Raw genomic sequence first — 23,505 nt, 5'->3', positions numbered from 1 at the left:
AATTTTTAAAATGCAGTAAATGATTAAAAATAAATGAATTAAACTCAATATACACTACAGGAAAAAGCGTATTTGGTGACTAAATTTCCTAACCAAAAAAATTTGGTCGCTGAAAGTAAAGCTTTCAGCGACCAAAATAGCATTAGTTGCCAAAAGTAAAGCTTTTTGGCGACTAAACAATTTTAGTAGCCAAAAAGTCTACAATTGGCGACTAAAACTAAGTTTGGTTGCTAATTATATGGGTTTTAGTGACTAAAAAATTTTTAGTAGTCCAAAGTAAAGATTTTTTGGCGACTAAAAAAATTTAGTAGCCAAAAGTCTACAATTGACGACTAAAAATAAGTTTGGTCGCTGATTATATGGGTTTTATCAACTAAAAAAATTTTAGTAGCCAAAAGTAAAGCTTTTTGGTGCCAAAAAAAATTTTAGTAGCCAAAAGTCTACAATTAGCGACTAAAAAATAAGTTTAGTCGTCAAAAGTGGTCATTTTTAGCGCGGGAGAACTAAAATCCTAAGGCGGGAATAAAATTTTTTGGTGACCAAAATTTTGGTAGCTGAAAGTGCATCTTCGGCGACCAAATCCGATTTTGGTCGACAAAAGTTAAGTTTTTTAGCAACTAAAAAATAATTAGTAGCCAAAAGTATAGAATTGGTGACTAAAAATTCACCAAAAGTGGTCTTTTTTTATTTTGGTAGTAAATAGTTTATTTTACATAAATTATGTTCAATAAAATAATTATGTTTATACATATACTTTTATATTAATATGGATGTATGTACTATATAAATAATATATGTTGCATATATAATCATGTGGTGCTATAGAGATCTAGTGGGAAGAGTGTGGTGTATAAGGTTTATGGTGCGGAAGGTTGGCGGTTCGAGTCTCCGCAAGAGTGGATCAAATTGTTCTACAACGAATTATCGTTATGAATGGCACTTGATAGCGTCACGAATAGTGTCTACCATGACATTAAAGTGTCACTAAAAGGTTTTAGTCTTGATGGTGTAATGACACTTACAAGTGTCACTAACTCTTTTTTTAATGGCGCTTGATAGTGCCACAAATAATATCTACCATGACATTAAAATGTCATTGAAAGTTTTCAGCCATGACGGTGCAGTGACACTTGCAAGTATCTACCGTGGCACCGATAGAAGTGGCACTTGTTCAAAATGCCACAAGACCAAAAAATGTCATTAGAAGAATAGTTTTGTGGCACTTTCAAATGTCACTAAACTAAGAAAATGTTGTAGTGTTGATACCTACAATGGTATCCTTCTCTCTCAAGCCTTATCTCATATCATTGTGGGTGTTCTTCCTCCTCAACTCTAGCTTCTAGTGGTGTCTGAAGTACTGCGGCGGCGATGGAGGAGTTGGGTAGCAGTGACAAAGACGATGTTGAAGGGGATGGCGGGCTTTCAAGCAGATCTTATTTTTCAGACCACATCTTTAAGAACATTAATATTTTTCCTAGATCGTAACTAGTTTTTTTGACAAATTTGTTGTTTTTTTGTTTATTTATTCTTTTGTTTGTTTTGTTGTATGGTTTGTATGGCATTTTAGGGTCTTATTTCTGTATGTTGTTGGTTTAATATAATTGTTTTTCCATATTTTGAAAAAATTAAAAATTAAAAAATTGGTGTGATGTGAGTACTCCCATAATGAATATTGTCCATCAATGTATTTTTTAAATCTATAATATTATTGTTATATATATATGGATTAAGTTTCTCTCATATTCACGTGAATATTTTACTCAACGAATCTTAAAAAGTTAACTGTTCAGATCATCAAAATGAGACATGTGGAGAACTTCATGTGGAGAACTTAATGGATCCATTAAGTTCTCCACATGTCTCATTTTGATGATCGGAACAGTTAACTTTTTAAGATTCGTTGAGTAAAATATTCACATAAAAAAATAAGATGATTTGGCATCGATAACTATATATTTGAATCAGATTTGCGTTACAAAAAATAGATGGTTATTATTAAAATTATATTTGTTGTCTATTTTTTTCAAAACAAATATTATTCAAACATATAGTTATTGATGTCTAATCATCTTGATTTTTTATATAAATATTTTACTCAACGATTTCAAAAAAGTAAACAGTATGGATAACTGAAATCGATTCTAAAATGGGTCTACCAAGCCTAAATGCTATCTCAAGTTGAGATGACAATTTCAGAGAAGCCAAACCCTGCACATATATATGGATGTAGATTCTGTCAAGTTCACATTGGATGGTATTGTTAGGCCCATGGGGCCCACCACAAGTTCTATTCCGATAATCCGAACTGTTCAATGTGTATAATTTGTTGAATACCTCATTCTTGCAAAAAATCACATTGATCGAATATTGATAAACACTTGATCATAAAGCATTTTTACCAATAATTTATTTTTTAAATCATATTTATCATTGGCAAAAATATGATTTGATCAAGGGATTATTGATATTCGATCAACTTGATTTCTTACAAAGATGAAATACTTGACAAACTCTACATATTGAACGGTTCGAATTAACAATGAGCCCCACGGGTCCAACAACACCGTGGACCGGAGAGAAGCTTTATCCTATATGTAAGCAACAATGTTAGGCACTTAAAAAAAACTCAAAAAATTATTCAAAATTTAAATCTTATTAAGGTAATTCAAACTACACGAAATTTAAATTTACATTTACATATTTTGAATTTTGAATATTTTTAAATACTTTTCAAACCTCGATTATCACATCAATTATCTCGATTTTAGGCAATGACTATAGAATTTTGTTGCATGGAAGATACATGCATTTCTTTACTTTCTCCCATTATGATCGCTAGCGGAAAAAATAGCATTAACATGGTTTCATTCATCTTCTATTCATACATACATATGATTAGCTTATAATATATATATATATATATATATATATAAAATAAATTTAAGTGTATATAAATACTTATAGAATGAGATAAAAATATTTCACTTATGATGGAGTCCACATGTAAAACTCACTGTTTGTCTTACATCTATGTTATCATGTAATTGATATTCCATGTTAATGGCACAACTAAAATATATACACATCTAAGTGTTTTGAACTGTTACACATTTAAGTGTTTAGTTGATTAGAAAGTAGTTTTTGTTTTTAAAAAAAAAAGAAAAAAAAGAGAAGAAGCATAAAAAGTCAAAATCCAACAAATGCATGGAACGACAAAGACTGGTTGTTCCTCAACTATCAATACAGAAAGACCAACATACTCTCAATTTCAAGTTGATAGAAATTGACTTTTTACTTTCTATCAAAGGGCAAAATGAGAATTTAAGGTAAAAACAAGTCCTATATGGTATTGTTAGGTTTTGTAATTGGAAAATTTCGTTTAACAAAATTTCTTTCAATTATAATTTTATTCATTTTTATATTTCAGTGAAGCTGTGTGTATTTAGATACGAATCCAACCCGAATTGTGTCTATACAAAAGAATTTGTGTTAACATTTTATATTTTGAGTATTACTTATTTGCCACTTTGTTAACTATGTACAGGGATGCCAAAGTTGTTTGACCACTCGAGTGGTGAAGTGGTACTTTTAGTATTTTAGCCTGCATTCAGAATTTCTGGAAAACTTGTTTTATCACTCGAGCGGTAGAAGTTGCGCTCAAGCGGTTGGCCTATATGTTTTGCATTGCTTTTATTTACACCGCTCGAGCTGTTAAGTGGTGGTTTGAGCAGTCTTCACGACTCTATTTATTATAGAGTGCGTCATTTATTATTTTTAAGGTTTAACCTGTCCAGATTCTTAGAGAGGAGTAAAATATAAAGTGTTCTACATTGGATGGTGTTCTTGTATGAGTTTCCTTGATGTATAGAACGTTATCGATTGATCAACGGATTACTTAGTGTCAAACATCAAGAGGTGTTTTCGTTATTTTATTCACATAAATAGAGAGGTGTTTATCAGTGGATCCTAGAGAATTTGAGCCTAAAACTTTGGTGCATTTCAGAGTGGTTTATCGTAGTGAATTCGAAATCGGCACTGTAGATTCAACGTTGGGCAAAGCAGTTCTGAAGTGAAGACGGCGGTGGAAGAAGTATATCGGATTTGGTTCAATTCGGACGTTGATTCACTAGATAATTGAGGGTACTCATATATAATTCTTTTTTGTCTTCGTAATGGATTGTTTTGTGGTTATAACTTGTGATTTTTTTTTTATCATAATTGAAGGTGCTCCAATTATTTTTTTTCCACATTAAATTGTTGTGTTTATTTGTCGTTGATTGTTTAATTGAGATTGATATTCACTATTTTAAATTGAAACATAATTATGAATCAATATCTCAAAGATATTTAGTTTTTTCAATAATCTTGTTTTCTCATATACCTAAAAAAGTAATTAAAATAATTATCTTTAAACACAATAATTTTTTTTATCTTATAAAATAATTAAAAATATTTAAAAAATCATTAAAAAAATCAAATCCCAAACAAAGTTGGGATAAAAAATGCTTTTCTCTATTGAACTTTTTAGCTTTGATTAAGTTGAAATAGGTAAAACTTCAGGTCGGCTCTGCGACAATGAAGTGACCCAACTTTGAATGGGGCCATTGTCCTCCATACAGCGCCGGCCCTGGGCATAGGCACGAGGTTATGATTTAGGATCCTTTAAAATAGATTAAAATTTTTTTTTTATTATAATTTAGTGTAATATATTAAGTATTTTATAATTCTAAAAAAATTAAAAAAAGTCCAAACTAATTTAAACTCATTAAAAAATTGAAAAGCCATTCAAAAAAATTAGCATTGTTATTCATTGGAAAATAGACCCAAAAGGGGATCTCTCTTATTATAGTTTAGTCTAATATATTAAGTCCAAAAAAAATTAAGGAAGGCCCAAATTAACTTAAAATAAATTAATCCATTAAAAAATTAAAAGGCTCATTTAAAATAATTAGTATTGTTATTCATTGAAAATGATTTTACAAAAAAATTAGATTATACAAGTATGATTGATTTATTTGCTTTTAAAAATACAAGAAGAGTGAAAATCAATCGATACTTACTAGTTATTGTAATGTAATGCAAAGTATTTTTTGTGATTTTAACACAAATATTTTATCCTTTACTTTCAAATTTTTTTTTTCATTCAATGAAAAAAAAAATGTGAAGGACCCCAAAAATTTATTAGTTGATTATCGATTTTAGGCCTCAAAAATCTCAGGACCGGACCTGCCTTCGTATACTAATATATGAGAAAATGTTAAATTATCAGAATTTTAGTACAAATTTTAGGAAAAATAACACCACAGTAGTGTCAGAAGCTGAAATAACACCACAGTGATATAACTATGACAAGTTTGTAATATTTTTCTTCTAATATCATTATGGTGTTATTTTTCTTAAAATGTATTGATAAAAATAATATGATAATAACAACCTTACAAATTATACCTAAGGTTATGAGCATTAAAAGTTTTAAATAAAAAGATCACAATATGTCACATGGTCAGATGTTACCCATTACATAATTTATAATTTTATGTTAATTGAGAGGAAAATAATAAAGGCATAATATATTATGATTGGCATGTGACCTAAAATGAGTCACATGATGCCTGAGGCACTGAATAATTTTAGAGAAATATCATCCCAGTGAATGTTGTAAAAAATATTTCTTAATTATCGATAAACTTTACAAAAATTTAAAAGTAAAATCATATGAAAATTTTCATGGTTTTGTAATTAATTTTTGAAGATTTGTCTGACAAGTAATTTTTCCAATAGTTTTTGGGTTTTGGGTCATGCTGAAATACACACCCTTTTAATTATAATAAATTATAACCAAACATGGCATAACTAAAGATCTTTTGTTATCATAATTAAAATAATAATTATAATAGGTTATAATTAGGGATTGTTTGAGATGATTTAAATAAGTGTACTTTTAATCTTTTTACAAAAAGATGTGCAGAAAAGTAGAGAGGTGATGTGATGAAAAAAATTAAAAGATGAATTATATTGGAGATGCCAAACTTGGCCTTAATATCAAAATGAGTTATAACTAGTCATAATTAATATCATAATAGATCAAAATAAAAAATTATAAATAGGACATATGGTACACGTGGGCACTTGGGTTTGTGGTTTTTTTTTTTTTGGGCTAAAATAGTCAATAAAGATAAAATAAGTTAAAATAACTAATAAGACAAAATGTTATATCTAAAATCATTTCACTTTTTCTCTTACAATTATCAAATCAACTTAAAAAAAATCAACTATCATCTTAAATATAACTTTTTTAACCAAACTAAAATAGTTAAATAACAAAAAAAAATTAATTAAAATAGTCTACTTTCCTAACCAGGCCTTAGTTGTATATTATAAAATAAAATTTATAGTAGTTTTTCTTTTGACTTGGTAATCATCCTTGATTTGGTCAAAGCTCGTAGTGCCTCTTATTTCTATGTACGTAGTTATATGAATACGTATTTCTCCACCACAAATCAATGATTATTAATCCTCCATTTATTTTATTTAATTTTTAGTTTTTCTTGGGTAAATACACACGATATGAGCACTAGTATTTTTTTAATCCACTTTCTTTGTTCTAGATATGTTTGTTTGAATATGATTAAAAGGTTAGATTAATAATTTAATAAAGTATATAGTTTGATATTTGATTAGAAAATAATGGTTTGGATAAATAGTTTATTCGGATGTCATATACTCAATATGAAGCACTATTGAGGCTTCGTTTGGAAAGCTTGATTTTTAACTAAATTGTTAAAAAGTTACTATATGTTATAAAAAGCAAACAAGTCAATTAAAATAAACAATTTTCAAACGGAGTCTGAGTATCAAAAGAAGGTTGAGATACAAAAATAGAGGACCAAGGAGAAATTTGGACTACAATTTCACTTTATAAATCTAAGTCACTCCAAACATGGAATTAACTGTCCCAAAAATACCAACTCATCTAATCCAACCTGTCCAAACAAACATAACCCAAATTCTTTCATTTGGGTAGCTTTCCGAGACACCATTTGATAATTATAAAAGTTGATAATTAAACACAACCCAAACAAACATAATGACACCATTTAGTGTGTCTTTTGTAAATTATAAAAGTTGATAATTAAACAATAAAAATTAAAAACACCTTTTGATAATAATTATTATTATTTTAAAAAAATTAAACTATTTTTCCTTTAAACTAAACAACTCCAGATATTCTTAAACAAATTCTCAAAATAACAAGTCATAATCCATTTCCCACCTAATGAATTGATGGGTTTAGGTGCCTGTAATGAAGTGATATTAGCCAAAAAATTTTAGGCTAAGCATATTGGGTTTCCTGTTAAGCATGTTGTTGAAGTCACTCCAACTTACGGATTCAAATCATTTTCATTTTACAAATCGGATAATGAGTTATCAAAAAAAGAAAAAAAGAATAGAGATCTTAATTTCATAATCAATGACTATAAAATATTCACACCAACATATTTGTATTTTAAATTTAAAAATAATTAGGATAAGTTGTAAAATTTGAAATGATTTGGTAGTTATAACCCATTGATTTTGTATTTTCATATATATTGCAATCTTATCAAAAGAAATAGAGATTTTTATTTTCCCCATAAACTCAGGAAAAAAATAGATGGAAAAGCAAGACTTTACCTTTTTGTATGATAGCTGTTACTCCGTTGACGACTTCACTTGTAAATATCCTAATAATTTTAAATAATATTATCAAAAAAATATATCAGTATCGACGATACAAAAATAATATTAACCAATATATTAATAAATTAATATCGAAAGTTGAGAATTTCAATATGTATCGGCTAATATGAACTAGTCACAAGTACTAACTTTGATATTAAATATGAGAAATTTAACTAATGCGTCAAAAGTCCCAAATTTAATAGAACACATGATATTAATTCTTATATCTGATCTTATACTAAAATAACCCAGCCTAAATTTCAATTTTTTTTTTACCCAGCCAATATATTTCATACCATAAACTAGTCCCAAAAACATCATGGTTTCCATTATTTTTTTGCCAAATGATACAAAAGGTTATGTGTGGGTTCAACTGCCACCATTGTATGCCTAAACTAATTTGGTAAGTTGTTTGTTTTTTTATTGCCTAAACATTCATACTTTTTAACTTGAAGTTTGTGTTGCCCACAAAAACAAAAACAACCTTGAAGCTCTTGAAGCTTATGTTTATCAATAAATGACATTCATTACTTTTTAATTAGTCATATTCCTTTATTTAGGTAATGATTTATCAAAGTCACTTTTCTTTGATATTATTTCGCAGTTCTAAGCAAATTTTTTACTGTGATATGCGTATAGAAATTTTTTTTTACAAAATAAGACACAAATGTGATTCGAAATATTGTCATCTATAATTAAAAATATTTTTTATATGAATAATACTATATGCACTAATTAGTGTACTAACTAGTGTACCAATTGATAATGTGGCATAATTTAAGATATTTTTGGTATTTATAATTTGTCTAATAAGTGAGGTCAATAATAATGTCATAACTAGTGTTGATATACTAGTTAATACACTAATTGATGCAGGTAGTACTACCGTTTTTATATTTATACATTGTGTATTTGGTATCTAAGTAATTTCTGTGCGCATAATGTTTTTTGCACTTTTTATATCCATTTGTCAGGACCTCACGGTTGGCTGAGCCGTCTATTTTGATGAGATAAAAATCTTATATAAATTAATAAAATGAAAATTTTCTATTTATTTCTATTTCCATTCCTTAGTAATCCTATTAATGATTCGTTACATTCTACTTCTTTGGGTTTCATTCTCTCTACAAACTTCTTGATTGTAAACCAAAAAAATTTAAATCTTTAGTCTCATTTTAAATATAAAATTATTATTGTCGTATATCTCTCTCACACACACATATATATATATTTAAGTAAAAAAAGATTGTAAAATGTATTAGTTTGTAAAGCATTTTCTACCTTGATTAGAAGATTTCGTTAACTGTTTTGCTAGAGTTGTAATTATTACTGTTTTGCTAGAGCTGTAATTATTATACAAAGAATTTGGCAAATTACATTCAATGCTAAATAGAATGATCACAATTACATAATAATTTTAATTGACCTCTGATTAGAGTTAGGTTTAAGCTTCAAATTAAGGTTAAGGTTACCAATTAAAAAAAGTTGGCACAAAACAAGGACTCTTTAGAAAGGTTCAACTCTGCAAATCAAATAGTGTTGTGTCTATATTCTCTGTAAAGTAAAGATTTAAATTTGTGTGCTCACTCGCAAAATTTATTGATCCATCTAAATATTGGGTCAGATTATTTTGTTCGAATTTAAAATTTGAATTTATGTATATTTCGATAAAGACATAGAGTTTATAATAAATTGACATAACACGTTTATCTTTAGACTAAAGTTGGGTTTGGCAATTATTTTTTATTTTTTTAATAATTTTAAAAAAATACTAGACAAACTGAAAAGTTTAAAATAATTCTTTTTTAAAAAGTCAAAAAAGTCTTTTATCTTATCAAATTGTCCAAATTTAACCATCTAAAGAAAAATTTTAACCGGCGAATATTTACTCTACATCTATTGAGTGGTAAGATTAGCTATAGCTTTTCAAAATAGATATGAGCTTTAGTAAAAAATAAAAAATAAAAAATAAAAAATTTCAAAAATAATTTACTTTTAGATCTTTATGGATGAGACCAACCTGAAAAAGTAATTTTTTTACATAGTTTTTTTTTAGAAACATACTAAAAATAATAATATAATTTTTTTTAAAACTATTAGCCAAATAAAAACTCCAAAATTAGAGAAAAATTAAAAAAAAAATTAGTGAAACATCTCTCTCCAACTTTGGATAGTAAGAGATGTTCAATACAATTTTTTTTATTAGTTAAGATTCTTTAATGAAATTTTTTCTGTAAAATCAGATAAATTTCTTCATAAAAATTAAAATTTTCGTATTGAGATAAATTCTTTTTGTATCGATTTTTTTAAAAAAAAATATTAAAGCACTTCAATTATTATAAAAATATTATATATTTTTTATTTTATAAAATTATCATATCAACGAGCTTAAAAAAAATTTCTCAAAACAAAAAACCTAACCTAACAGTATTTGCATAACCTAATAGTGGGTAGTGATGAGGACAACACCCAAAAAAAATTTAACCAAAAAAAAAAAAAAAAAAAAACTACCATCTTTTTAAAAATAAAACTTAATTAAAATGTTATTTTTTTAACACTTCACACTCCTAGTCTTTAACACTTGTCATGGCGGGTTTAAACCGTTCACTCTCCTTTCACGGTACATAAATATTCTCTCTCTCTCTCCCTCTCCCTCTCTCTCTCTTATACGTACCCACTCTCTCTCTCTACTTTCTCTCACCAAACCCAGAAAGGAACTAGGGTTTCTCTCACTTGCGCACTCGATTCCCTCTCACCCATTTCCAAATCTTATCCACACACCTCACCTCCTGACCTTCACACCCACTGATCTCTTTTCTGAGACCTTCGCTTAGCATTTCCATGGTGTTTTGGGCTTGATATCTAATCAACACCAAGTGGGTTTTTTTTCTTTCTCTCTCTCTCTCTCTCTTTCTCACTTGTTGCTTTTAAATCTTTGGATTATATCTTTCTTTTTAATTTGATGTTGCTCAAACTTAGCTGTACTGAGCTTTATCTTCACTTTTATATCCATTTAATGTTGAATCAAGTTTATTTTATGTGTACAATTGATTAAAGATCAAAGCTTTTGCTATAGGGTTTTATTGTATTTAAGAATTTTGCTTTATCTCTTGCTGTATAGTCATGAACCCTTACTTGTTTTATTTCCCAGATAAAGATTGATGTTGTATTGTGGTGTGATAACAATTTTATTGGGGTAAAATTCAAGTCTCCTTATTCTTTCTATATGTAAATACAAATACTTGTACGTATAGACTTATATTTAATGCTTATGGGCATATATAGTGGTTGGCATGCGTGTAAATGTTGTGGAAAAGATCAAAATTAATTTTGTTTGAAATTTTGATGGAGTTATTTTGTGATGTAACTTGAAACTTTTATTTAGTGGGTTTCACCTCTTGAATTGTCTTGATGTATAAAATTCGGTAAAAAGCCTTGAAAACCCAACTTTCTTTACCCTCGTCGGAGGCTTACTGTTTACTGATAAAATTTGTTATTTTATGAAGCAATTTTGCCATCTGTTGAAATGTTTTTAGTCAAATGTTCCATTGCATAGTTATTCGATAAAGGTAAGGGCTCACATTATTGGTAGCAATGTTTTAATTAACCCTTGTGAACAAACTCACTGTGGGTGATTTGGGCTTGGTTTTCAGTCTAATTTTGACAGTATGACTTTATTTCTTTCTCATAACTGACCATATCTGGAAAAGCTTAGTTAAATGTTCCATTGCATGGTTACTCAATAAAGTTAAGGGCTCACATTATTGGTAGCAATGTTCTAATTGACTCTAGTGAACAAACTTGCTGTGCGGTGATCTGGGCATGGTGTTAAGTCTAATTGTGACAGTAGACTTTATATCTTTCTTATCTTATATTACTGCTACTGTGCTACATCAGTTATATACTTTTGCTCTATTTTTCATTAGTTTCGTTTACATCCAGATTTTTTTTTTTTTTTAAATGTAATACTTGATCTAAGTTGGATATAAGTGTTTGTGTTCAGACTTCTGAGTTGCTTGTCTACATTTTTTTCCCATTGGTGCTAAACCCTTTATATATCTAATTTTACTGACTGACGCATTTTGTTCATATGATAATGTTCTAACTCATCTGGCCAATGCTTTTTTATTACTATTTTTTAAAAAAAAAAAATTATTTATTTTTACCTTGTGTAAAACCTACACCATCACAAATAATTCCCAATTTCTTTTGTTATTTCCATAGCTTTAGTTTATCATGTTGTTACTGCTTCAAAAGATCACATGCTATTCTTGCATGTTTATAATGAAAAACCCAATAAGGTCTCATACTATACTTCTTTACCCTTCTTGTAGGGTCTATAATTTTTAATTTTAATTAAATTAATTAATTTTTGCCTTGGGGGTTTATATTTCATGATATAATCTGTCATAGCCGGCATGTCATGCATGTAATCAGCTTTGAACCTTTCTGATTTTTCCTTTATGTCTAGAACTTTCCTTATCTCTGCGCTGTAAATCATCTAAGTTTACTTCCTGAAGATGGAGAAGAATGCCACCAAAGAGGGAGTTTGTGAAACAAATGTCGGCAATGTTGTTACCAAGTCGAGCAGTCACCCAACATCTGTTGGCTTTGTTAGTGCCATTGAGAAGAAAAAGACAGGCAAATGCGGGCACTTCTCTATTCGGTAAGTGTTTAACATCAGTATGCTGTAAGCATGAAATAATTATTAGTTGCTTCACTCTGAAGGTAGTTGTCTTTGGTTAAAAACCAATTTTCAAATTGTTGAACATATGGATGCCAAATTTTTATGAACAAAATAATATGGTAAATGAGATGTTCATTTGCAATTTGCATTGTTAGTCTCTTTTTCATCAAAAATGAATTTGTGTGCTTAATTTCTGTGAGAAATTAAATTCTTCATATGTGGGCACCCTTTCTCATGTTCAAGCATAAATAAACAGAATAAATACTTTCTGCTGCAGTTAATTTGTGCTGTCAATGACCATTCGTATTAATGGTGATTTAATTTTGGTTGAATATCACCTTTATTATGCCTTATATAAGTCAGGTTCATCATGAATGTTTTTATCCTATTATACAACTTATCTTTGCATAAATGGAAATTGAACTCATACTAGATCTCGTTTATTTGTCTTACAAATCAATGCCAAAGAATATACATAATCAGAAAAGAAGAAGAAGAAAAAAAAAAAAACTGTGATATTTTATCTGGAGAATTTATATAGGTACTTTTGCAGGCTATGTACTTTTTTATTTTTTTTTAGCAGCAAAGAAAATACTGAAGCGTTTGATGATGAACTTTCCTAATAATTCACATATATTGTGATTCTGTGAATGTAGTGCTTATGTTGCTGAGATTTGTAGAAAAGACTGGAAAATTTGTTGGCCATTTTCTTCTCTTGATGACAATCAAGAATCCAAGAAACTAGCTGACATGCTTCCTCCCCTACATGTCCCAGAGTTTAGATGGTGGGATTGCCAAAACTGTGTCCAGAGAGGTGATGCTTCAGATGATGCAGCAGATATTAGACTGGTTTCCAGTTGTTACGTTACATGACTAAATTCTATTGTAATTTTTTTTTTCATGCGAATGGCATCACGACATGTCATATTGATATCACAGTCTTGCTTTCTAATATTGGGGGCATCTGCAGATAAACTTGGTGAATCAAGCAATTCTGATGTCAATACTTCAACGGATGTGATCAGTTCTGAACTTTGCCCAATGATACATGATCATACGAAGGAAATGGTAGCCAATGTCATGTCTATCATTAGACCAGGTAAATTTATGTATGATCATGAGATGATCTCAGCCTAAGAAGCATGGATGCAGACACGTTGACATGGAAATTTTCAAAAACTGTAGGACGCGATACATGCGGAAGACATGCAAAATATATAATTTCATATTTATTTTGTCATATATAAGTGTAAAAAAATAATTATATGTCATATAATTTTTAAAAGTCTAAACAAGGTACATTATTTTTGTTTTATCATTGAATTCCAAGTTATTTTATTCAAACTTGTAATGTGTTTCATTGTGTCCAAGTGTTAGAAAGTGCCCGACGAGTGTCGTGTTGGTGTTGGACACAACACGTTACTTTCTTAAAAGTCTTCATGCTTCTTAGATCTTAGCAATGTATGAACCTATGTAAGAACTAAATTTATTGCCTGTGCTTCTTGCAGATATAAATACATCTGAAAACTACAACAATACTGTGGTAAAGGATGTAGATAAGACAATAAAAGAAGCAAATACTTGTGAAATGATGGATGCTCAATGTGTCAACAAAGAAGCTACTAAAGATACAGGTAAAAATTTATTGATACTTTGTGAACTAATAGACACTGTTCAACACATCTTACTGTGACATTGTTGATTTTTTAGAAACAATAAATCTCAACTTGGAAGGCGATGGACTGGAGGAACTTGTGGAGGAAAATTGTGGAACTAGTAACAGTGAACAATTGGAGGAAATGATGTTGCATCAAAAACCCAAACTGGGGACTTCGGAGAAGGAGGTTGTAGATTCTCTTATTGGTGGTCATACAAGCAAAGTTCATCCCTTGAAATCCAGCGAGGATGATGATGATGATGCACATGGTTTCCACGATCAATTTCATACAGATTGGCCAGGTGATTCAAGCCAAATTTTGAGTTCTAGAAAACCACAAAAGTTCCGCTTGTTGACTGATATCATAAAAAGCGAGGTTTCTATTGCTTCCACCAAAATTTCCGGTTCTGATGGAATAACAAGTTCTGATCATGTCAACACCAAGGTCACTCAAACTAACTATGCAGACGATCTTGATGGCCTAGGTTTAGATATTCATTCAGGGGGTCAGGTTGCTGTTCAAGAAAATGTTGAAAAGGATGCCAAGGCTAAGAGCAAAAGAAGGAAAACGCTTCAAGCCAAAGACCAAGAACCTCCTTCACAAATGAGATGGTCAAAGAGTGTGTCTGAAAAAATTCGGATTTATGAGAGAGATCAAGAGAACAATTGCATAGACTCTACAAGGTCTTACCCAACGCACAATTGCTTTGACTCAGCATCTGAAATTGCTAATTCTAAATCAGTAAAAGATGTGTTTGGTTGGGAGGGCTTACGTAGTGATTTCAAAATTCGATGCAATGAAAACAGGACTGGTGATGGAAAGGTTATTCAGAGCAAGAAAAAAAATAAGAGGACTCGGTTTGAAGAAAGCAATCAGAAATCTACTTTTTGTTTAAAGGAAAGTAATATTCTTGAGGATGCTCGGGATACTTTAATACCTCTACAAGCGGGCATGCAAAGTCAGGACCAGGTTATAAGGCACGATGACGAACACGATCAAGTTGGAGTGGGAATTTCTCCCTTCAGATCTGCTATGGATGCATCCACAGGAATATACATACACCCTAGTGTTTTTAGCAACAAAGCTGCACGTGGAAAGGCTGTTGTGAGTGAGTTGCAAACCAATATGGCTCTTGTCGAAGGTGACTGTTCAGCAACTTATCAAGATGTAAATTTTAGGAGCACTAAAACTGATATAGTTCCTGCTAAAACAGCACAAAAGAGAATATCTGGAAGAGGACTTCATGCTTCTGTTAATTGTCGCATGGATTCAGAGAGAAGTGATAGAGAATCAACTTTGCAGAACCACAAAGAAGAGATATCTCAAATTGGAAGTGGGAAAGAGATAGTAGTCAAGCATGCTGAAACCACAGGTGTATTTTTAAGATATGCCACTAATTCATCTTCTGAAAGAGGTGCACATTCTGGTTTGAAAAATAAAAAGGCTACCCACAAAAAGGCTAGTACGAGTATCAAGCAAAATAACATGTCTCAAGTTCAAGATGGGGCATCCACAATCTGGTCAAAGGTATTGAGGTTTTTTCTGCCACTGCCAATATCATTGCAAGTGCTATGATTTTTGTATCAAAAACAATTGGTGTGCTTTAATTTCCTCTGTGTTAAAATCTTTTGTTAAAAATATACTATGAACTGCTGGCTTACTAGATGTCACAATGGCGGTTTGATTTCTTACAAGAAATGTTGGTGTCACTTGTCTGACTCAATAATCAACAATAATATTATTTGAATTTCCATGATTAACAGCAATCATGCATGCTAACTAGAAACGCTCATTGATCATTGACCAAATAGAGTTTTGCCTTTGGTTTGGACTGCATTTTTTTTTTTTTTGGTGGTATATGGTCCTACGGTGAAACTAAGAACAGTGGATATGGTCAGCAAAGAAGCACATCTAGTATTACAAGCCATTTAATATTCCATAAACCAACTTCTTGTTCCTCTCAATTTAGATGAATATTAAGTTTTGTTTGTTTTCCTTGCATAGCTTTTGTTTCTTGACTAGCATGTAAAAAGTTTTGAAATTAGTGTTCATGAAAACCTCCATTCACATATGAAATATGGATATGTTCATCCATCTAAGTATATATATGTGATTTATGTTCTTTTTCTTTTCAGTTTAATTATATGCTTTATATTTTTACATTTCTACACATTTGCCTCTATGGAAGGAAATGATCAATTGTTGAACTTGTTCGTTATTTTTGTGAAACGTTTCCTTTTATTTTCAGGAGCTCCCCTTCATAGACAATTACGAGAACAACATGGGCATCCAAGGGCATTCGGAAGCCACTAAAAACCAAAGTGATGAAATAGCCGATAAGATGAGTGAATTGGAATCTGTAAATGACATTCCAATTGAGATTGTGGAGCTCTTAGCTAAGAACCGGCATGAGAGGCGTCGTCTAGAAGCTGAGAATTCTAATAAGAAAATGTTGTGTGAGTCAGAAACAGAAACAACCAAGAATTTGAAAGATGCTGATAAAAATGAGTTCAGTGGAATTCATGAAGATAACTCAAGATATTTATGGGAGAAAAACTTAGAAATGCATAAACCTCAATCCAGCAATGCACGAGGTGGCATATCTGCTGCAGCTAAGAGTGTTGCAGTTGAACCTGTAGAAGAAACAATAGCCTATTCTTCTCATCTTAAGAAACCCCGCAAAAGCATTGGTTCCAAAATAAAACACCTGAAACAATCTCATGACAAGGGTTCATTTCCATTTTCAGTCTCTTCAGTGAACCATTCAAGTGGAAACCAATTTGCTGAAGCTAGCACTGGTAAGAATATTAGTGTTCAAAGTTGCAGATTGGAGGGTGATATGTTGGGGCATGGATGGCCTATTTCTTTTTTGCAGTGTTCATCATCACATCCTATTCATCGAATTGTTTCTGGTCCGACGCAAATTAGAGGAGCACGACATGTTTCTTTGCCTAATGTAGCAGATGATCCTTTAGGAATTGAAAGCTCTCAGAAGTTTGCAAACTTGTCACAAAGTCTGAATAGAAACTTTGATTTCGAGAGATTTAAGAAGATGAATGCAGAGCAGCCATGTGCATGCACACAGAAAAAGATCGGAAATTTCCCACACCCAGTCATCAGTCCTTCTGATTTATATACAAATGAAACCATGCCAGCGACACAATTGCTGAAACTCATGGATGCTGGGATGAGCTCAAGGATATCACACATGTCTGGCTCTGGAAGTGGAGGTTTGGGCAAAACCCGTGAATCTTTTCCCATCGATGGTTTGCGGGTAGGGTTTTTGTCTCCTTCAAACTCAATGATGCTTCCTTTGAAGTCTCATTTGATTGATGGCCCAATTAGCAATGGTGAGGCGGACAAGATGGCTGGAACTGAAATATGCTCTGTTAACAGAAACCCGGCTGATTTTAGCATACCTGAAGCAGGAAATGAATTCATGAGAGGAAGCGGATATTTAAAATGTAGAAAATTGATTTCCAAGCGGGGCAGACCTAGACTGAGGATGATGAACCTCCAAGCACTCAAAGAGCCTGCTCAAAAGTGAATTTCATGATGGTTTCCGGAGTATGTTCAAAGATTTTCTTGGACAGGAACCGTCAGTTATATAGATGATCGGAAAAACTATTCTCAAATTTCGAATTCTATAGTGTGAATGTAAGCTTTTTTGGTAAACCAGCGAGGAGGAATTTGATTAGATGGTGCTTGGATCATTGACAGAAAAATGTTTATATTTAGGTTTTCTTGCTGAATGATTGTCTTCTATAATTGCATCAACCCATTCTTATCATTATATTGAATACATCTCCATAACATCCAGAAATTTGGCTTCAAGCAAAGAGCAAATTATCAGTTATTCTCAGTTTGTTTCAACGGAAACATTTTTCATCAGAAAATATTTTTGGATAAAACATTTTGCTATGTTTTGGTTGTCCTCTTAAAATTAATGTACTGATTGATTGTACATTAGTGTCACACATATCATGTTTAAAACATTATTTCCTGATTATAAGCTTGAAATTTCTGATCCAAGTTGTCTGAATTGATTCTCTCTCCCGTAGCAACTTTCTTTAGTTTCCTCGTCTTTACCTAGTCCACCTTTCTCATGTTCTTTTTTGAAGAAACACCTTTTTCATGTCTGGTGTTCGGGTTTTAAAGTTTCTGTTCACTCAAATTAAGAATATTGATCTGTTACCTATCCTATATCAGTTGAGTACAAAAGTAATTTGTAATATATAAACATCAATAACTAGTTTATAAAATTGAGATATATCCAAAAGTCGTATAACATGATATCAAAGCCTAAATACTTCGAACGAGTAGTGTGTGTTTCTGATTTGCACACAGTAGATGCCAAAAGTGAGCACACCTTACCTCTCAACAATTAGTTTTTGAGGTTAAGTTTCCGTACAAGAGGCTAGATTAAGAGTGTCTCTAACTAGCGAGTAGTGTGTGTTTCTGATTTGCACACAGTAGATGCCAAAAGTGAGCACACCTTACCTCTCAACAATTAGTTTTTGAGGTTAAGTTTCCGTACAAGAGGCTAGATTAAGAGTGTCTCTAACTAGCGTACGGTAGGTGTAGAATGAACATGTCTTGTCTCAATAGTTAGCTTTTGAGGTTAAATGTGCCAAGTGAACACGTCTCACCTCAATAATTAGTTTTTGAGATCAGGTGTTCTCATGAAAGACTGTTTCAATAACAATTTTTACCTCTCTATTATATGAATATATGTGAAAGTAAAATTAGAGTAAATGGCATAAAATAATTGAAGATATGCTTGTACTCCTCCACTTAAATGGGCTAAATGGGTCTTTGGTATAATGGGCAGGTCGCCTGCCATGGCCAATAGCATTAATTAAGCTACAAAAGCAGGTACATGGCTATCAATTTACAGTAAACAATAAAGATTAAGAATGTGAATGCAACACCACACTAGCGATTAAGGAACAATTTTGATCAGCAATTAATAGAGACAAACCTTATATATAGAAGTGAGCAGGGACTTCGTGGATTACCAAGATCTTCTCTGGTCTTTTATCTTCAATGTACTTTCAATTGTATAATATGATAAAATTTTGAATTATGAAAATGTTGAAAGTGCAATGGGCACTGTTGGGTTTTTGCTAAAAAAACAACTTTTAGGCTTTTTAAACAAAACTAATTTTGGTTGTTTGGTTTTAGCGGATTTAGGTGATAAAAGGGGGAAAAATCAAATTTTTAATAAAGCCCAATTTGTTTGACAAATGTTAAAAAACTCTTTAAATTTTTTTTGTCTTTAATAAAATTTTAAAATTTATTATTATTATTATTATTATTTATTTATTTTTATACTTTCTAGTCCTTCAAGGATCTAAGAAAGTGAAAAATTCAAACAAAAAAATCCAAATCATACTTGAACTTTTTCAATAACAAAAAGTAATATTTTAACATTTGTCAAACACATCAACTTTTTAGCAATAATTTTATCTTATAAAAATAAATATACATATTTATCAAACTAATCTTAAGACAAAAAGACAAATTTTACATCAGAGAATTTCGTGTTGAATTAAACTAAATAAAATTAATGATGTGAGTTGTCTCAACGACGGCAAATTGATGAGTGTTTGGAAATGGGTTTTGTCTTCTTGCTAAGAGTTTGAATTTGTACGGTACAAGTGTAATTTCCAAGAAGCACACATGGGATAACTTTTGTCTGCCTACTCTGCAAATGTGCACGAGCCTTTGAGACCTCCTCGAGCACACCATGAACGGTGATAAAAGGAGTTCATAGAGTTAGGGCAAAAGGGTACTCAAAAGCAAAGCAAAGGATGCATCTTTGAAAATGAACGAAGCATCAATTCTCTGCCACGCTTCCAAATTGATTGTCATCGTCCCATCAATTTGCGCAAATTAATTTGAACACATAATTATAAAAAAATTAATAATTTAACATATGAAGTCCATATATAATAGTGATAAAGGGCTTCTATTTCAATAATAAAATTAAGTCTCAAAATAATAAAAAGGTAAATTATATTTACACTTTCTACAATTTAAATTTAATACATATCACTTCTTGACATTTGGAAAATTATACTAATTCTCTTGTCATTGTAATTATTTAGACAGAATGAAAACATTGAACTCATGTACTATTTCTTTTCTTACGTTGTTTTACTTTCTCTTTTTTTTTTTTTTTTTTTTTTTTTTCCATCCTTTCCTTTCCTTTACTTTTTTTTTTTTAATGTAATTTCTTTCATTTTTTTACTAGGAGTTATTACTTTTTATATAAGTGTGGAAGTTTGTGAAATGAGACTATTAACTACAGAAGTGAGATTATAATTTCCAGAATGTTAGGGAATAGGATGTAATTAGACCAGATCTCAAGGGGTGTCAGTGTAATCTACCCATAATAAAAAAAGAGTGCTGTTATTAACACTCCATAAATTATTTTAGAATCCCCAATTTTTATCTTTTTTTTTTATATTTATTATTACAATAATAATCTCAAATAAAATTACTACAAAGGACATCATTAATTTTGGAATATTCCATCCCAAAATTAAATCTACACACCCACTACACAATGAATTAGGTTTATCATATAAGAGCACCTACCTCCATCACCACCCATCTATCTTCTTCAAATTCCATCTTCAAAACCTACCCACCTCCAAAACTTTGAAAACTCTTTGGCGACAATATTCCGGCGGTAACGGTGACGACTATTTGATTACCTATACTTCTTCGACAATGACAATGAGTGAAAGTTTTTCTGGCAACTAACACTCCATAAGAAGAGAGGAGTATAACAATAAAAGTTTAGAAGATGTTCATAACTTTGATGTTGTTCTTAACTTAGAGGAGATTAATCTTGTAAGGATAAGTTTCTTGAAAAAAATGAAAAAATAATAAAATATGTTTGTCATTTTTTCGAAATTGAACTCTTGAACATATGACTGAAATTTAAAAATACAGGCCCAAACATTATTTATTTATTCGAAAACAAGTAACTGAACATTATTCATATGTTATCACCTCAAAATAAGATTATATGTTACCTATCACCAATTTTTTATCAAAACATTTATCTTTTATGTGTCTTCTTACATAGCATGGTGGATTTCACTGGTTTTTTAGGGTTCAGGCGATAAATTTAAATTTAGGCCAAGTGTGGCATGTCCAAGAAAAGTCAAAAAGTCAAAAAATTACTTAAAAAGTTTAAAAGTTAACACTATTCACCAAAAATCAACAATTACGACTGCACAATTCTCAATCTTAATTTTCCCCTACAAACCAATTTTTATAATTTTTTTATTACACATTTTTTCATAAAAAATCAAAAAATTAACTTAAACATCTATATTTTCTTCCTCAATTTTTTAATCTAAAAAGACAAAAAGTACACTTATATAGGACATCCCAAACAACCACTTAAATTTTCCTGGTCCAAAATCGACGCGCTAATATATTAATGGGCAAATTACAAACACCCCTCGAGGTTTGGTTAAAATACAAATTTCCCCATGAGGTTTGAGAAATTACAAATTGCCCCCTAAAGGTTAAAAACTTCAGGGAACAATTTGTTATGAAAATATAAACTTCAGGGGGTGAGATGTAATTTCTCAAACCTTAGGGAGGAATCTGTATCTTCACCAAGGAGGTGTTTGTAATTTGCTCTATATTAATTCCATAAAGGCGAGCTCTCGCAGAATCCCAAATTACTCACTCTACATATAAAATATGCCAACACTATCTGTTCAAATCAATTTCCCAAAACATATTTATCTCTTTCTCTCTCTCCTCTTCTCTCTCTTCATTCCCGATCCTAGGGCTCAACGGCAGCAACGTTGCGTCTCCGCCCCCTGCTTTTGCGCTATGCACCTCCGCCGGTGACCTCTATCTATCTCTCTCTATCACCGCCCCCAAACCCCTCAATTCTCTTCCTGAGATTTTTCATCACACCACTGCAATGCGTCGTTTCAACTTCGTCGACTCCACACTCAGTCGGTCTGATGTTCTTCTTCAATGCCTGCGATTTCCTTTTCGTTGGTTTCTCGATGACTGAAATTGAGTTCTGCAGCTTCGTCGTTGCCGCCTTCTTCAGATCCGATCTAGAACCACTGCTCTGAGCCAGCACCACTGTCGCAGAAATCGTTGTTTCAGACTTGATGAGATTGAAGAAGGGAGAGATGATTCTGAGATCGAAGGAAGAGTAGTTGGACAGAGATTGCTGAAGGGCTTTGGTTAGGGTTTTGGTGTCTCGAGTGAAGGCTTCTGAAATCCATGAGTCAGCAAAGGCCTCTGATTTGGGTCTTATGTTCCCCGGTGGAGTGCGACAGTGAGTCATCGTCGATCATCCTCCATTTCAAAAAACTCTCTCCTCCAAGCTGTGCTGTTTTTTCAATAGATAAACCCTAGAAGAGAGAATGTGAGAGGAGAGAGAGAGAAGAGTGAAAAACAGTTTGTAAAATTGCAATTGAACAGATAAAAAATTAAATGGAATAGATAAAAAAATAAAATAAAAAATTGAACAGATATATATCTGTGCACGCAAGTGCCTTGGATTATATTTGAGCGTTGGTGGTGGGAAATTTAAACAAATAATAAAAACAAGCTTTGTGAATTTTTTTTTTTTGAACAAAAGCTTTGTGAATTTCAACAAATAGAGATTTTACACAGACAAAATTTTAACATATAGTATTTCACACAAATATTTCACTAGATAGATTTCATGCGCTTAAAATTTCAACAAATAAAATTTCACATTGATAAAATAAAAATTTCAACAGATAAGGTTTAAAAAAATTTGAACAGATAAAAAATAATTGAACAAATAGAAAAGGGAAAAACTTAAAATAAAATATCTTACAAAATAACAAAATATACTTCTCACCACAATATTCTACATAGCCTATACTTCTCACAAAAAAAAAAAAAAAAAAAAAAAAGTTCCAATGGACCCAACGCTGCTTGCAAAGCATAAATTGAATTTTATTGCCAATTTTCTTTAGTTTTTAGATACATAAACGAAATTATATAAATTTGATGACAAATAATATTTCTCATAAGGGAGAGATATTTTTTTATGAAATAAATACAAGATAAACAAAAGATGACAAATGAGACGAGTGTTTGAAAAGCTTGTTAGGATGCGATTAATAACTTATTTTTATATTTATTATAAAAAAATTAGGCAATTAAGTGTAAGTAATGACTAATCATGTGGTTAGCGTATATTATATCATATAATTAGTCTTGAAGTATCATGTACATAAACTAGTACATATTATTAGTAAAACTTAAAAGCACCTCTTACCTAATTTTAGAAATTAATTTTTTTACCAGTTTATTAAAATTATTTTTATCTAATAAATTATAAATAAAAAATGTACTAAAAAATTTGTCAGAGACTATTGAAATATTAAAACATTAAAACAACTTAGATAAACT

General features: G+C 30.9%; 1 protein-coding gene across 2 annotated transcripts; it reads left to right on the top strand.

Annotated features, from left to right (window-relative positions):
* Positions 1–10,375: 10,375 nt before the first annotated feature.
* LOC114291243 (uncharacterized) lies at positions 10,376–17,906 on the top strand. 2 transcript variants are annotated; one of them, XM_028235288.2, is made up of 7 exons: positions 10,376–10,598; positions 12,243–12,388; positions 13,066–13,223; positions 13,380–13,508; positions 13,918–14,043; positions 14,120–15,594; positions 16,316–17,906. In XM_028235288.2, the coding sequence occupies exons 2-7, from the start codon at positions 12,243–12,245 to the stop codon at positions 17,612–17,614; spliced, it is 3,333 nt and encodes a 1,110-aa protein (XP_028091089.1). In that variant the 5' UTR covers positions 10,376–10,598; the 3' UTR covers positions 17,615–17,906. The 2 variants fall into 2 exon arrangements, with proteins under 2 accessions (XP_028091089.1, XP_028091088.1); XM_028235287.2 differs by having other exon boundaries at positions 12,194–12,388.
* Positions 17,907–23,505: the final 5,599 nt, after the last annotated feature.

Source organism: Camellia sinensis, chromosome 15 (genome assembly GCF_055761805.1).
Source record: "Camellia sinensis isolate YWXY chromosome 15, ASM5576180v1, whole genome shotgun sequence".
In the NCBI taxonomy this organism is placed as follows: domain Eukaryota; kingdom Viridiplantae; phylum Streptophyta; class Magnoliopsida; order Ericales; family Theaceae; genus Camellia; species Camellia sinensis.
Note: the sequence above shows the minus strand (reverse complement) of the source record. Positions and strands in the feature narration are given on the sequence as shown.